Source organism: Pygocentrus nattereri, chromosome 24 (genome assembly GCF_015220715.1).
Source record: "Pygocentrus nattereri isolate fPygNat1 chromosome 24, fPygNat1.pri, whole genome shotgun sequence".
Taxonomy (NCBI): domain Eukaryota; kingdom Metazoa; phylum Chordata; class Actinopteri; order Characiformes; family Serrasalmidae; genus Pygocentrus; species Pygocentrus nattereri.
In genome coordinates, this window is record NC_051234.1 from 9,947,186 (window position 1) to 9,963,976 (window position 16,791).

General features: G+C 42.4%; 1 protein-coding gene across 1 annotated transcript; it reads left to right on the forward strand.

The window, feature by feature from the left end:
• Window positions 1–1,431: 1,431 nt before the first annotated feature.
• Window positions 1,432–16,291, forward strand: LOC119262358 (sialoadhesin-like). The gene is made up of 5 exons (XM_037533871.1): window positions 1,432–1,541; window positions 7,767–8,129; window positions 8,650–8,904; window positions 11,249–11,327; window positions 15,891–16,291. The coding sequence occupies exons 1-5, from the start codon at window positions 1,463–1,465 to the stop codon at window positions 15,961–15,963; spliced, it is 849 nt and encodes a 282-aa protein (XP_037389768.1). The 5' UTR covers window positions 1,432–1,462; the 3' UTR covers window positions 15,964–16,291.
• Window positions 16,292–16,791: the final 500 nt, after the last annotated feature.

The following is a 16,791-nucleotide window of genomic DNA, read 5'->3' on the forward strand; positions in this document are numbered from 1 at the left end:
AAAGAAGAAGCCTTTTTCCCGACACTAACAGATATTTGAGCTTGTATGTATCAGTTGCATAATTCCAGTGACTCTTTCAGTAAAGAGTTCTGACATAGAGCTACCGCCACAACATTCCTAACAACTAACCCGAACCTGTTTGGACTACAGCTCATATCCACAGTCAGTGAGGTATCTAGAAGAACCAGAGTGATGTGTTTTCATAAAATTGGTCTCATTGTAAATCAGAGCATGATTGGTCAACTCCACAGTTAGTTTCTAATCAGGTTGGTAGGTGATCTAAGGGGTAAGGCCTTCAGTCCAAGCCATTGACTGACTGTCCACTGAGAATACAGCGTGTGTTAATACGACTGCAGAAATACGATGTGAAATTGACATATACACCAGGAAAATACATGTATGCAGCTGATACACTGTCACGGCCTGTTGACAAACATGAGAAACGAGACAAGGAAAAATGTGCTGACATACAGGCATATGTTGACATGATCATGACATCACTTCCTGTGTCACGTGAAAGAACTGGAACAATTAAACAAGAAACTGAAAAGGATGAGACATTGACAGAACTCAAGAGGATGATCAAACAAGGCTGGCCTGAGCACAAGAGCGACTGTCCACAGTGAGTTAAAGTCGACAATCAACTGTCATGTCTATTACCTAGCAACCGACCACAAACACAACTGAAACATGAACACATAATTAGGATAATCAAGTTAGTTAGCCAGACTGGTGTAAAAAAGGTTAAACAAAACTAAAATGTGCTAAACGTGAAGTTAAGAATATGGTGGCCGCACTCTGTGGTGTTTATCAGAGTGTCCCCAGTTTCAGTCTCCATTTCCCAAATGCTTTAGCTGAGCACGCTAAAATCATTCCTCCTAATAAACAGGCAGACGTTCAGCTCTTTCTCCTCATTATTCACCGTCATCACTGTAATATTTCATCATCAACATTAACACACGAAGGTAATAAGAGGGATAGTTGAGTGTGAGTCTGCAGCGTTTGAGATTTTTAAAACGCAGAGTTAGAAAAGAAAAGCATCTTACAGTGAAAGCAGCATTTTACAGTAGAAATAAATGTAGCTCATTATGCTGGTAGTGAGCTATGCTGCCTGACACAGCTGCCTAAAAACCATAGAAACGGACCTTAAACAGAAAGTTTATCCTAAACTTAGGACAGTATTTAGGGAGGTTTAGTCTAATTAGAATGTTTCTGTGATACTGACTTAAGAAGTTTCTGCAATACGGCCCCAGATGTGGCCATAGAGCACAGTTTAGATATAGGCATAAAATGTTGTGGTAGTTTTGCTGTCTGCATCATTGATTCTAACGTGTGAAGGGGAGGGAACAGCTGTGGTGTTTGGGTTTGTTCTTCTTTAGAAGCAGTTTTTTTTTTGTAAGGACCAGCACTTTAAGTTCCCACAGAGATAAGCAGACGCAAGTGCTCACAGAACCTTCACCACATGTTGAAAAGTGGCATGCGCTCCAGAGGAGAGATGAAGATGCTGCACCTTTTGGTTCTGACTCTGCTCACACTGACCGGTAGGAATTATTGCTGCTCTTTTAGTTTCTTACATGCAGAAGTGGGTAGAGTCACTTAGTTAATCTGAGATAAAAACAATGAAAGAAGGTGTGAGCAAGTGTGAAGAACCTTTTTAACCCCTTAAAGTGTTTTTAACTGGTGATACTGATACAGTACAGTGAGGGGAAACAAGTGTTCAGACACTTGTTTGTGGTTAGTTAAGGTCAGAAATCAATCAAGTTCTTCATTGCTACATGTTAATACTGCAAAAAAAAAGTTAATGTAATTTACGGTCATTATAAAAGATGTTGCCGTTGGTTGAGAAGATTGCACATAACAAATGATGAATAATGAAAGTGGAAGAGCTTCTTAAAGTAGCATTATTAAAAAGCCAAAGCAAAGACCTAAACATCCCCCAGGTGCGTCCACTCTTAAAAAAGAGGGTTCTTTAGTAAAGAAAATGGTTCTATATGGAAGCAAGAACACTCAAAGAACCCTTATTTGCATGGTGACAGGGTTCTTCAGATGGATGGAGAATGTACTTTAGATGGTTGTATATAGCACCAAGAAGGGTTCTGTTATTGTTACAATGTCCAGCTTTGTTGTAAAAAAGTTGTAAAAAAGGGAAGAATAGACTAAAAGACTTCACTTCTTATGCTGATAGAAGCTGGATGGAGTAAGACGTTCCACTGCGCTTCTACAAGTTACTCAGCACTTTTGTTCTTCTACTCAAGCTGGTTTTTGGAAACGTGCTTTTACATGAATGATTATTTCACAGGAAGAAGAATAGGAATATGGGTTTAGGCTGCTTTCCACACATCTGTTTAGACTGTAATAAGTCTGTCAAAGTGGAATGTGGGTCCACACACCAAAGTCTGTAAACTTTTAGCAACGTTTATTTTTATCTTAAAGGAACTTCTTACTCCACCAAGTGTCAGTCTGTACAGGAAGTGAAGTTTGCTGAGGCAACGTGAGAGATCTGAGCAACAATAATCCAGAATATAGGTCTGTCAATAACATAATAGAAACAGAAAAAAGTGTGATTGGCTAAATTGAAACTGAGTCTGAAGTAGATTATGTTCTTCACAGATGTGCAGTACCGCGTAAAAGTTAGAGACTGCATTAGTGTTTATAACATTTTTAGTCAAATTAGCCATAATGTACAAGTTATTCATGTCCAAACATCAGGAAAAAAACAGAAGCATCAACTACTTCATCTAATCTCAGCTGTGTTCAGTCAGTGAATCACTCTTTACCTTTATTTCAGCTTCCATTCTTTTCATGAGACTCACTTTCAGTTCCTCAAAGAATCTGTAGGCACACCTCCAAAGTTCAGTCTTAGAAGTTGGTTTAGCCCAAGTTCGGCAACATGTGGCTCTTTTACTGTGATGTAAAATGTCTCCACATGAGAATTAGATGTTTAGGTAAAAATAAAATAATCTTCCTTTACAGTTAAATAAAGCTCTGCTGATTGTTCAACACAGTTTAACAATAAATGGTCTTAAACATTGGAGTTAATGTAGAACTGCTAATTCAGGCTTTAACCCCGAAGATCAGCACAGACTGCTGGTCACCATAACAACGCAGACAACAATCTCGCCTAGCTAGTAGCCAATGAAATGCAAAGAGAATGATTTAAAATGAGCATCGATAATTTGTAGACAAACTTATTTGTGTTTATAATCACTCCAGCTGGTTTCCTGATATGTTTAATCTGCAATGAGAAACTGACAAAACAATGAAAATGTCATGAAGCTGAAGTCAGTTTCTCAGTTTCCAGCTTCTCGTTCCACCTTAAATGGTGTCTGAGGTGCCAGAATGTAACTGCAGAACAAGGTGGAATGGGTACAATTGAACAAGAAGCTGGCGAATGTGAAGCAAAAAAGTTGAATGTTGAGAGACATTTTCTACGAGTTCTACGTTTGTGGAAAAGTTTCCTGCTGGAGATGTGAGAAAAGTGGCTGTAGCTGAGCTAAAGGTTAAAGCAGAGCAAAGTAAGTCTGTGTTTTCATTTATATTAGATTTATTAGCCTTTACCAGCACATCAGCACATACTGAGACATATTTACAGTCAAGATGGTAAAATGCACATTAACTCCCAAGGTGACTCCCAAGGTGGTTTGATTTTTGGTGAAAGGACAAAATGGCTCTTCTTGGCGTTTGGGTTGCGAACCATGGTTTAGCATTTTCTGTAATAATCCTGGTGTATTTATTGTTATTGAGATCTGAACTCTGGGGTGGTCAGTCCATTGTTCAGCTTCTTTGTATGATTTGTTTCCTGACGGGGACAGTGTTTATCATGTACCTGGGGCACGTCTAATCTCTGTTATGCACTGTTTTGCTATGGTTTCCAGCTTGGACCAGGCTTTGTCCTCTGGTGTACTGCATGTGTCAGAGGTGTTACTCAATCAGCAGTGACATGCAGTGTATATAAACCCCATCATATTAAAAAGGCAATGCACACAATGGATTCTAAAAAAATGAACACTAGAATTAAAGATGTTAAAAGACACGTTTTCAGATTTAAACTCTTTGAAAAGAAAATTCTTTAAAAAGAACACAGAGTGTCCTTCTCAGTGGCCACAGTTGCTCGCGCTATACAACAGAGTCTTCAACACATCACCATTTCCATTTAAATAAACGCTTTGCTGCGTTTTGTTGTGGCTGAATGCAGGAATTGAACCCAGACCTTTCTTGCTGTGAGGCGACAGGACTACCCACTGTGCCTCTGTGCCACCATGCCACCCTGATAATTGAATAGAAAGGGTGAAACAAGTTTTTCCAGGTGAAAAGTTCATATTTGTACCTTTTCACGATCGAATGTTTTGAAACTGAACAGTAAAATAAAAAGGCTGGAGATGAGACGGGGTGTGTGGAGTCAGTACAGCTTAGAAACCATCATTTCAGTGGATTAGGGTACAGTTATGTTCCCGGACTAAAGGTACTGAGCTGTACCCTTAAGGGTCCCACCCCAGTGACAAGAGGGGAACTGCCCCAGTGAGTAGTTAGTACCTTTATGACTGTGAGTGAACTGCACTTAAGTAAAACTATTATTATTTGTAAATACTGAGAAAAGTGCAAATCCATGAAAGATTTGCTGGAAAATACATGTAACTGAGTAACTGGAGCTGGTTGCTGCTTAGATACAAGCACAGAGAGAAGACTGTTAAGCAACATTCAGTACAGCTTCACATTCATTGGGTTGGAAACCAAAGTATTGCTAAACTGGTCTGTCAGTTCTTCTTCTGGCCGAGCTTGTCTTTTTCTCTCTCTGCTGGAGAGCAGATCTCATGCACTGCAGTTTTTGTCTCATTTGCATATTGTCTAGCATTCTTTGCCAGACTGTTATAATCTTGTTACAATCTTTAAAAGTGTTGTTGAAAGTATAAAGGTGTGTAGTTAACTTGTTGGTGAAGTTCTGATTCTTAAATTAGAACAATTATGTAAAGTAAATTGTTAAATGTGGTCAAAACAATTACAAAAAAATTATGCAGTAAATGAAAGAGAACAGAAAATAATGGGGAGGCCACTAATTTATCACATTTTATGCATAATGTGAGATGTAAACAGAGTGATTCAGAGTGGTTTGGTGTGAAATGGTTCAGTGGTGGTGATAGGAACCAGGGGTCGCCATGATTACAACACACATAGATATTTGATTTATTTATAAAAAATCTCTCGCCTGCCAGTCAGTCTTTCCTGTCTTTTTCATTTTGTTTCTACAAGTGCTGGGAATGGAGAAATTTATTTTAATACAATTTTAAAGGGAATTTTATTTGTTAAACCACCAGTGAGCTAACTTGTGTCTTCTGAGTTTTATATGGTTGCTGTTGGAACAAAATCTCGTCTTTCCAAAATGGAAACTTTACAGAAGGAAAAAAACATATATTAATTTCAATGTCAATGGAACCAGACCTTTTTTTTTTCAAGTCATTTTTGGCCATTTATTTTGGTCCCTCTTTCATGAAATTTACACACAATATAAAAGTGTCACGATTGGCCCCTCCCAGTCCAGTCCATGTGCTTGTTTTGTTTACTTTCAAGTCCTGTCCATGTGCTTCTGTTTTGGTTTTCAGTCCTGCCCTCTAGTTTCATGGCTCCACCCCTGATTGTTCCCACCTGTTTCCCACCTGTCCCTTGTTGTCCTGGTTTGTATTTAAACCCTGTGTTTGCTGGTCTTTGTTTGTTTGTATGGTTTGTTGGATGTACTGTTCAAAGTGTATGTATTGTTTGAAGAGTTTTGTTTATTTCTGGTCTGTTTGGAGTTCTTTGTTCAGATTGTCATGTGAGTGACCAACCTGTTTTATGTAAAGAACAGGGATCTGTCACAATCTGACCTTCACAACACGTTTGTGAAAGTGTATCATGACACGAACAAAGGAGATTTCTGAGGACATCAGAAGAAGAGCTGTTGATGCTTGTCAGGCTGGAAAAGGTTAAAAGACCATCTATAAAGAGTTGGGACCCCACCAATCCACAATCAGACAGACTATAGTACAAAAGGTGGAAATTCAAGTTCATTACGCTACCCAGGAGTGGTCAACCAACAAAGATCACACCAAGAACATGGTGTGTAATAGTCTGTGAGGCCACAAAGGAATCCAGGGTACCTAAAGGCCTTTTTCACAGTAGCTACTGTTAATGTTTATGAGTCCACCTTCAGGAAAACATTGAACAACAAAGGTGTGCACGGCAGGGTTGCAAGTAGAAAGCTTCTGCTCTCCAGAAAGAACACTGCTGCCCATCTGCAGTTTGCTAAAGATCACATGGACAAACCTAAGGCTATTGGAACAATGTTTTGTGGACGGATGAGATCAAAATAGATCTTTTTTGTTTAAATGAGTAGCGTTATGTGTGGAGAAAGGAGAACACTGCATTCCAGCATAAAAGCCTTATCCCATGTGTGAAACATGGTGGTGGTAGTTTCGTGGTTTGGGCCTGTTTGCTGCATCTGGGCCATGACGGCTCGCCATCATTGATGGAACAATGAACTCTGAATTATACCAGCAAATTCTATTCCATTCTTGTCAATGCCAGGACATTGGTCTGTGAGCTGAAACTATATATGTATATTTATTAAAATATGTTATAAATTAACTATTGAAAAATTATTTGGGTGGTGGATCATTCTTAGCAATGCAGTAACACTGGTGGTGGTGTGTTAGTGTGTGTTGTGCTGGTATGAGTGGATCAGATGCAGGAGTGCTGCTGGAGTTTTTAAACACCTCGGTGTCACTGCTGGACTGAGAATAGTCCACCAGCATACACCGTCCTGTCACCACTGATGAAGGTGAACTGCTGTGTCTGATCCACTCGCACCAGCACAACACACACCACCACCACATCAGAGTTACTGCAGTGCTGAAAATGACCCACCACCCAAATAGTACCTACTCTGTGAAGGTCCATGGAGGTCCTGACCACTGAAGAACAGGGTAAAAGGGGCAAACAAAAGTATCAGAGAAACAGATGGACTACAGTCTGTAACTGTAGAACTACAAAGTGCACCTGTATAGTAAGTGGAGCTGATTAAATGGACAATGAGCATCCATCTAATGTTGCAAAGTCAGTGCAGATCAGACACTCGCAGATAAAAACAGAGGCTTAAGTTTTCTTGACTGCTCAGGACAGTTAAGGACAGGCAGGATAACCAAAACAAGAGTGGCATCTAGAGAAAAAACAGAACTAGTCCAGGATTGAAAACCAAGAGAGCAAGTAATGCACAGCAATTCAATCCAAAAGGGCAACACAAAATGGCAGGTCATACAAAAAAAAGGCTTTTTTCACAAAAAACACCGCTCATTATGCAACAAAAGGGGTTTACAATGCTTCACAAAGAACTGGACTAAAGCCTGGGCTTTTATTCTAACTAACTAATGGCATGAAATGATGTGAAAGATTAGAACTCCAGTGAGGAGGAGTGCTGGAATGAATGTTCGTTGGTGGTTGGTGATGGTAGGGGAGTCATGTGATCTCCCACTGACTCATGGGAGTTGGAGTCCTCTAGTCAGTCCATGTACTCAAGTGACTCTGCAGGAGAAAGGGAGCAGACAGAGGAGGTAACCTTGGCAGGAGGCGTGGCAGATAACACTGATTAAAAAGAAAACTAAATGTAATACTAATGATCTTAAGTATCTGACAGGTTGTTAGAGTGAGAGAGAAGATTTGAGTTAAAAGTTAAAAAACATTTTTTTTTCTTCAGTCCTCACTGATTTCTTAGATTTTATGACACTCATATTTTGCAGGTGTTCTCTCAGATGGTGGATGGGGTGTGAATTATTCTGAGCCGATCTGCGCTGTGAGAGGATCTGATGTCATAATTTCCTGCACTTATTTCTACCCAAAGTCAGTGCAGCAGTTGGAAAGAGTTTTCTGGTGCTCAATGAACTCAAATTCAGGAACGTGTTATGATGGACTGTATGTTTATGACAGTGACTCTACTGCAGCTTCAGGAGACTTTAAGTATGTTGGTGACAAAACATCAAACTGTACTTTATTAATCAGTAATGTACAGTTCAGTCACTCTGGAGAGTATAAATTCAGATTTATAACTGATGTCGAGATAGGAAGATGGACAGGTGACCCTGGAGTGACTCTTAAAGTGGCAGGTAAGCATTCAGATTAAAATAAAGCTCCAAATTATTAATGCGTATTAAAAACACCTACTTTGTGCTTCCGCTCTGGCCACTTTATTAGAAACACCTAACTAATAGCACCACTATGTAGGTGTACAGTTTATCACCCCTCCTCTACCCATTCATCACTGGTCAGTTTCTGACCACAGGGGTGCTATTGTCCAGGTATTATTTTGGTGTTGGTCCATTCTCAGCACAGCACAGCAGTAACACTGACACTCAACTAGGCTGACAGTGGAGCACCACCCAAAAAACCTCCAGACAAGAGAGGATCTGTGTTCAGAAACTGATTATTAATCACACAAACTGTACATTAACAGATGATCTACAGTCTCTATCTATACACCAACAAGGTAGAGCTACAAGAGAGGGGTTTCTGATAAAGTGGCTGCATATGAAAAAGCATTATTATCTTCACAAACATGCAGTGTTTTCATGTGGTAATAAGCTCTTAATATCGCACTCGTGTGGACTCTTTCTTGCTCTCTAAAAGTTGTGCAGGTGTCGATGATCAGACTCTCTGGAAACGGGACTCTAAAAGAAGGAGACTCTGTAAATCTGACTTGCGCTGTGAACTGCACTCTCAGCTCTCCACAGTTTGTGTGGTTTAAGAACAGAGAGCGTTTACCTGAATCAGGCTCTGTTCTTCACCTTCCTGCTCTGACTATGAGGAACTCTGGGAATTATTCCTGTGCTTTGAGGAACTACGAGAACTTCACGTCTGAAATGATCAGCCTTGACGTAAAAGGTGGGTCAAACCCTAAGCAGCTATGCTGACGAGGCTTTAAAATGTGGTACAGTTGTTTGTAAAATAGTAATATAACGTATGATAAACAACTAAACTACATTACGTGATCTGCTTATTGACTAACATGTTCTAGCGCTCTGTTCAGAGTTTTCATGAAAACATACAAAGATTTTAAATGTCAATCAGGAAGCATCTGATACACAGTCATATCTTGATAATGAGACCACTGGACTATAGTTTACAGACACAAATAAAAGGAGACTTTAGACTGTGTTCAGACAGTAGCAAAAAAAAAAACAACAAAAAAATCACACACAGTTATTTTAAGGGTGAAATGCTGATTTTTGTCCTGCCAATAATTTTTTCAGACTAGTTTAATGAATTGTATCTATAACATGTCTTTTCTTAAGTCGTCATCATAAACAGCAGAAATCTGTTTATTTCAGTGTGTTTGGTCAGTTCATGTCCACTCATGTCTAACTGGATTTTCCAAAATTCAGCAGTTGTAATGTAGGCTTAGCTCCACCCAAACTGAACTGCATCATATCACACATCACTGAAAAGCTCATTTCCTGCTGAATCTAATTAGAATGTCCAAAAATGTCCATTTTCTTTGCACTAATGCTAATATTTGCACAAACTCTGCATGTTCTCTGAGATCTCATTGGGTAACGTAGATCTGAGGCCCATTCTTACATCTATTCTTCTCAAAATCTGCTTTTCTCTACACTCCTGAAAAACGTGGTTCTTCAAAGGTGCTATATAGAGCCTTGAGACTCAAAGACCGCTTTGCTTAAATGGTTCTTTGCACTAAAAGGTTTTCTGATATTGTTCCCATGTCAAGCTTGTAATGTTAGAAGAACCCTATCTGGTGCTATATAGAACCATTTAAGTATGTAAAGGGGTCTTTGAGTCTCATGGTTCTATATTGTACCCTTGAAGAACCATCTTTTTTAAGAGCATTGATTCTGTAACGAGGAGGGAGCTCTGATCCTGATCAGCATTTTCAGAAAGTTCATAACGTTTAAAAATCTTTACCACTGCAGGAAAAGAAAGAACTAGCTGGAGAATCCTGATTTTTCTAAATTCCCAAATAATCTTAGTGATTGTGATGTAAACAGAGAGATTCAGAGTGGTTTGGTATAAAATGGTTCAGATGGCTTTACAGTGGTGGTGATAGGACCCAGGGGTTGCCATGACTCCAACACAAATATAGACATTTTATTTACAATCCAAAACCACCAGTCAACCTACTTGTCTTGTCTGAGTTTATATGTAGCGCTGGTGGTCCTCATCATGATCTTGCCATCTCATTCGAGAACTCCCTGATTGTTCCGTCTGTAGAGGCATGAAGACTTGGTGTGATCCTGGATGGCCAGTTATCATTCTCCACTCACCTAACACGGTCATGTAGGTTCATGTACAACATCCAGAGGATCTGACCCTTCCTTACTCGAGAGGCCCCCCAGGTGCTCATTCAGTCTCCGGTCATCTTGACTAAGACAGTTTTCCTAAGCAGGCCATCAAGCCTCTGCAGCTCATCCAGAATGCAGCCGCACAGCTCGTCTTCAACCTCCGCAAGTTCAGCCATGTAACCCCACAGCTGTGCTTCCTAAACTGGCTTCCTGTAGCTGCACGCATCAGATTTAAAACCCTAATGCTTGTGTACAAAGCAAAATGGACCAGCCCCTCCCTACACATTGATGGCAATGGTGAAATCTCAAACCGTATCACAAGTCCTTCGAGCTTCGAGTACAGCTCGGCTTGACTTGCCATCTTCCAAGGCGTATTGTATTGTATTTCTAGCAGTACCAGAGCTCAATACCAGCTTTCTATCTAGCCTGTTGGTAACTAGCAAAGATACTTTCTTTAGATAGACAAAGCACTTTTTGTAAATTGCTCTGGATAAGAATGTCTGCCAAATACTGTAAATGTAAATGATGGTAATAGTGATGCACCTAAAAAAAAAATCTTTGGGGACTAATTTGTCTTAAAATACCCTTCATGTATCCCTCAACCATGAATTGCTATTGTAGATCAATGTCTCAGTCATCAGCCAGTGAATTCATAATGATTCCATGTAGGAACTTTCTGTGAGGCTTTTAGAGGCGGACGTCTGGTTCCTATCACCGCCACCGTGAACAGTTCTGACTCTGTAAGTTTCTCTAGACCAGTGTGTTTCACAACAAACTGCTCTGAACGACTCTGTTTACATCTTAACCAGTTAATTATGCAGAGATTTTAAAAAGTTGCTGGATTTCCCCTTTAGGTCATAGGGGATACCCTTGCTTTAGCTGGATTGTGTTCAGTTACAGGTCTAATCCTGCTGTTTCTTTATTAACAGGTCTCTTTTTGTCAAGCATGGTCTCACTTGGGTTGATAGTAGTCATACTGACCTTGACTGCTGTACTTTACTGCATGTGGTGAGAATATTTTCATATCTTTCAGCGTGTTTATCAGGGTGACCAGCTCAGTCATGGAGATCTACTGAGTTCTAACAACACCAGGCTGTGATATTCAGAAGCTCCTGAAGGCCTGGATTGGTGGGATCAGATGTGCTGTATTAGGGTTTGATCTAAACTCCTCATAATGGTAGATCTCCACCAGCGTAGTCAGGAACCCAGCTGTCTGAAAAACATTTATAATCATATTTACACATATATACATCTATTCACCTTATATAGCCCCACCCACTCGGCCTTTCAGCCTGGACTGCTTCTTGAATGTGGCAACCAATCAGAACAGAGGTTATTTTCATATATTTCCAAAGGCACTGTAACATAAACAGCGTGTCTAAGAGATGAAGAGAGGTTTGGAAAATGATCATAAACAAATGACTTACACCTGATTTTAGTCTATAAAACCACATAGAAGGCAGAAGTGAACAGAATAAACACATGAAAAATGTAGGAAATGAGAAATAATGATGTAACTGCAGTTATGCACTAGTTCTGTATGTACGTATGTCCAAACAACACATCCTATTTACTCACATATCGGTGGCCATCTGTGACTGTTACAGTGAGGCCTTCAGTTCAGCCCAAAAATGTCCAAAAACCACTAATGCTAATTTCTGCTAGCAGCCCTGGGGGATTTCTTGTGGTGTTTTTCAGCTGATTTATATTACACACGGACATGTGAAGCTTGTTAAAGACACTAACAGATATTTGAGCCTGTATGTATCAGTTGCATAATTCCAGTGACTCTTTCAGTAAAGAGTTCTGACATAGAGCTACCGCAACAACATTCCTAACAACTAACCCGAACCTGTTTGGACTACAGCTCATATCCACAGTCAGTGAGGTATCTAGAAGAACCAGAGTGATGTGTTTTCCTAAAATTGGTCTCTTTGTAAATCAGAGCATGATTGGTCAACTCCACAGTTTCTAATCAGGTTGGTAGGTGAGCTAAGGGGTAAGGCCTTCAGTCCAGCTCCTGAAGTCCTGACCAATGGGAGAGCTTGCTAGGCTGTATCTACCTAGATACCACAGAGAAAACAACCCTAATTGGATCCATTTCTTTTGGGAGGTTCATTAATTTAACCATTTTGTGTCCAGTGAAAACATTACAGTGAAATTAGAGCATTAATACTAAACATACATAGTAATATTAAGTCGTATTATAGTAATTAACTTATATATTTAAATAGATATACTTCTTTACTTTTATAATTTATTTTATTTCTCTTGTACTTTAACTTATGCCTAGATTTATTTCTATCAGGGAGGTATCTATCTATCTATCTATCTATCTATCTATCTATCTATCTATCTATCTATCTATCTATCTATCTATTGTCACGGTTGGCCCCTCCCAGTCCTGTCCATGTGTTCGTGTTTTGGTTTTGTAGCTCCGCCCCTGATTGTTTTCACCTGTCGCTCGTTGCCCCTGTGTATTTAAGCCCTGTGTTTGCCCTTTGTTTTCGCTGGTTGTTGTGTTCTCGTCTTGTTGGTGTTGTTTTCCGTAACCAGCTGTTTATCATGTCTTACACTCAATCTGTTCGTGTTGGCTCTTTGACCCTTGGCCCTTATGATCCTGATTCTGGATTTGCCCTCAATAAAAGTTGCTTACCTCCGCACTTGCGTCCGCTACCTCGCTCCACGTTACAGAACTACCAGCCGCCTATGGACGCAGCAGGTAAGCGACACACTGGGCTGTGGCAGGTCCACGCAGCCCGAGATACCCGCGTCCCAACGCCGTCCCGCCAGTGAGAGTGAATCCCTTGGCGCTGTGGGAACACGAGCGTCTCGTCGGTCCCGCAAGAAAGCGAAGGACCTTCCCGCCTTGTGTCCGGGCGACGAGAGCTCAGATAAGCGCCTTGGGTCCACCCGGCTTGAACAACGCTGCAGGGAGGAGCGACCTGCAGCGCAAGTCGAGGTGAGAGGAGCATTCAGATGACCCGTTTTTTGGGACTCGGCTCGTTCGCAAGCGTCACTGCGAGCTGCCTATCGCTCGAGTGAGCTTTGGGAACGGCCGAGTGGGTCCAGTATCTGTGTGTTCCTCCAGGTTGGAGCAGAGATCCCCACCCCGCGGCACTTCTGATCCCGTGGCCGCACCCCGCGGCACTTCTGATCCCGTGGCCGCACCCCGCAGCAAGCCCGCGCCTCCGGACCCGCCGCCAGTCGCCGCGCCTCCGGACCCGCCGCCAGTCGCCGCGCCTCCGGACCCGCCTGCCTCCGTGGACGTCGCGGCAGGCCCGCCTGCCTCCATGGACGTCGCAGCAGGCCCGCCTGCCTCCGTGGACGTCGCAGCAGGTCCGCCTGCCTCCGTGAATGTCGCAGCAGGCCCGCCTGCCTCCGTGGACATCACATCCCCTTTGTTCCCGCCCATCCCGCCCTCGCCTGTGTCTGCCTATCGCTCGAGTGAGCTTTGGGAACGGCCGAGTGGGTCCAGTATCTGTGTGTTCCTCCAGGTTGGAGCAGAGATCCCCACCCCGCGGCACTTCTGATCCCGTGGCCACACCCCGCGGCAAGCCTGCGCCTCCGGACCCGCCGCCAGTCGCCACGCCTCCGGACCCGCCGCCAGTCGCCGCGCCTCCGGACCCGCCGCCAGTCGTCGCGCCTCCGGACCCGCCTGCCTCCGTGGACGTCGCAGCAGGCCCGCCTGCCTCCGTGGACGTCGCAGCAGGCCCGCCTGCCTCCGTGGACGTCGCAGCAGGCCCGCCTGCCTCCGTGGACGTCGCAGCAGGCCCGCCTGCCTCCGTGGACGTCGCAGCAGGCCCGCCTGCCTCCGTGGATGTCGCAGCAGGCCCGCCTGCCTCCGTGGACATCACATCCCCTTTGTTCCCGCCCATCCCGCCCTCGCCTGTGTCTGTTCCCCCTGGGCCTTCCGTTTCTGTCTCTGTTCCTCGTGGTCCTTCTGTGCCTCCTGTGTCTGTTTCTGTTCCTTTGTTTCTGCCCTGTTCAGTCCCTGGTTTTGTCCTGTTCCCTACTGTTGTGTCTGTCTCGGTTCCCGTTCCTGTTGTGGTTCCCGTTCCTGTGTCTCCTTTTGTTTCTGTTCCTGTTTCTGTTTCCGTGCCCGTTTCCGTTCCTGTGTCTGTCTTGGTGCCTGTTCCCCTGTCTTTTGCGTGGTCTGTTGTTCGTTCTTGTTTTCCTCGTCCTGTGTCTCCGGTCGTCTCTCGGTCGGCGTCGTTTTGTGTTGTGCCTCCTCGTCCTCCCTCCATTTTTTGTCCTCGTTTTGTTTCTTCTGTCCCTGTGTCTGGTGTATCTCCGTCTGTGCCCGTTTCTGCCTCTGTGCCCGTTTCTGCCTCTGCTCTGGCTTCGGTGTCTGTGCCTGTTGTCTAGTTTGGTTTTGTCTTTTTCTGGGTTTTGCTTTCTTGTTTTGTTTTCGGTCACGGTTGGCCCCTCCCAGTCCTGTCCATGTGTTCGTGTTTTGGTTTTGTAGCTCCGCCCCTGATTTCACCTGTCGCTCGTTGCCCCTGTGTATTTAAGCCCTGTGTTTGCCCTTTGTTTTCGCTGGTCGTTGTGTTCTCGTCTTGTTGGTGTTGTTTTCCGTAACCAGCTGTTTATCATGTCTTACCCTCAATCTGTTCGTGTTGGCTCTTTGACCCTGGACCATTATGACCCTGATTCTGGATTTGCCCTCAATAAAAGTCGCTTACCTCCGCACTTGCGTCCGCTACCTCGCTCCACGTTACATCTATCTACGTATCTATCTAAATTCTCAAAGTTTAAATACAACAAGCACAATAATCTTAAATAAAAATGAACAAGAAATGTAAAAAAAAATTTCAGACATCATTAAGAGATGAATGTGTGCCCAATCCTTAAGCTTTTAAGTTATCCTTTAATAATCCCACAACTAGAAAATTCGCCTCTGCATTAAACCCATCTGTGCAGTGAAATACCACATACAGTAGGGGGCAGTAAGCACACTTCTCCAGAGCAGTGGGCAGCCATATCCAGAGCACCCAGGGAGCAGTTGGGGGTTAGGTGCCTTGCTCAAGGGCACTTTAGTCAAGTACTGTTGGCTCAGGGGATCGAACCAGCAACCTTCTGGACACAGGGATGGGTCCCTAACCTTCATCACACAACTGTCCTGAATGACGACTTGTCATTTTAAGTTGGACATATGCTGTATGATTTTAGAAATCTACTCAAATTAAGAGCTCAGGCTAGCAGTGACACAGCGACACAGCAGCCCTGCTGTGTCTGATCCACTCAGACCAGAATAATACATGCTAACACACCATCACCACATCAGTGTTACTGCAGTGCTGAGAATGATCCACCACCCAAACAGTATCTGCTCTGTGAGGGTCCATGGGGGTCCTGGCCACTGAAGAACAGGGTAAAAGGGGCCTAACAGAGTGTGCAGAGATGGACTACAGTCTGTAAATGTAGAACTACAAAGTGCATCTATATTGTAAGTGGAACTGATTAAATGGACAATGAGCGTCAAAATAAAGGTCATGCCTGATCGGTGTATATTGTGGTGTTAATAGTGTTAATGTGCTTTTTGGGCTAATTGGGCTTCTGTGATTGCAGGTCTGTCGGCACTGACCAGCAGAAAGAAGACACCTACACCACCATTATCTACAGTACAGTGACCACAGAATAATGCCTTTAAACACAAAAGTACACAAAAGGCCTAATTTATAGTCATTATCATTATAAAGGCACAGGCTACACAACAGATATGATATATTTGTTAGTGTGAACTTGTTTATTTATTCCACTATGCTGGTTTTCATAATAAACTATTATAGGAACAAAAGCTAGATTCTGATTTATGACAATTTCATGCTTGGTGCCTTATTTATGATTATTTTGATGATGATCTTTGATGAGATGATCTTTGGTCTGCTTATTGCTATATGAGCTATTTGGGCCTTAAGAGTTCTTGAATGGACTATAGGATTGAGAATGTAAGCATTAAATAAACCATATTTTCCTCCTGAACTGTTTCTGTGGGTCCTTCAGCATGTGATGATTTCTAGGAATGTGTAGCTGACTCATATCAACAATAATCAGAGGCTGAAATGAGCTGGAATGTATAATCCCATATTCTCTTTTCTGGAGGTTCCTCAGCAAAACTACGATGGTTTTTGCTCTTAAATATTGTTCAATTATACAATATATTTAAAAGAAAAATTGTATGATTAAAAAAAATGGAAGTGAATCAGATCTTCATCAACATATAACATTGAATGCACAGTACTAGGCCTCATTCACCAACATCTTCCTAAGTGTGTTCATGATAAAGGTCCTAAGAAAAAGTCAGCGTCATGTTCATGATGTGTTCTTAAAGCGCAGAACTGTTCTCACCTTTCTGCTCTTCAGTGTGTGTAGATTATTTTCTATATTCTATAATCTAAGAATAAATCCAACATGAGAAGAAATTTCTTCTTAAGAACGGTTGGGGAATGAGGCCTGGTGTTGGTAAGTT

Bases quoted from the DNA above. Each gene is read 5' to 3' on its own strand.
- LOC119262358 (XM_037533871.1), top strand. From the start codon at position 1,463: ATGTTGAAAAGTGGCATGCGCTCCAGAGGAGAGATGAAGATGCTGCAC. The intron at 1,542-7,766 runs GTAGGAATTATT...CATATTTTGCAG, and splicing joins GACTCTGCTCACACTGACCG to GTGTTCTCTCAGATGGTGGA. The intron at 11,328-15,890 runs GTGAGAATATTT...CTGTGATTGCAG, and splicing joins GCTGTACTTTACTGCATGTG to GTCTGTCGGCACTGACCAGC.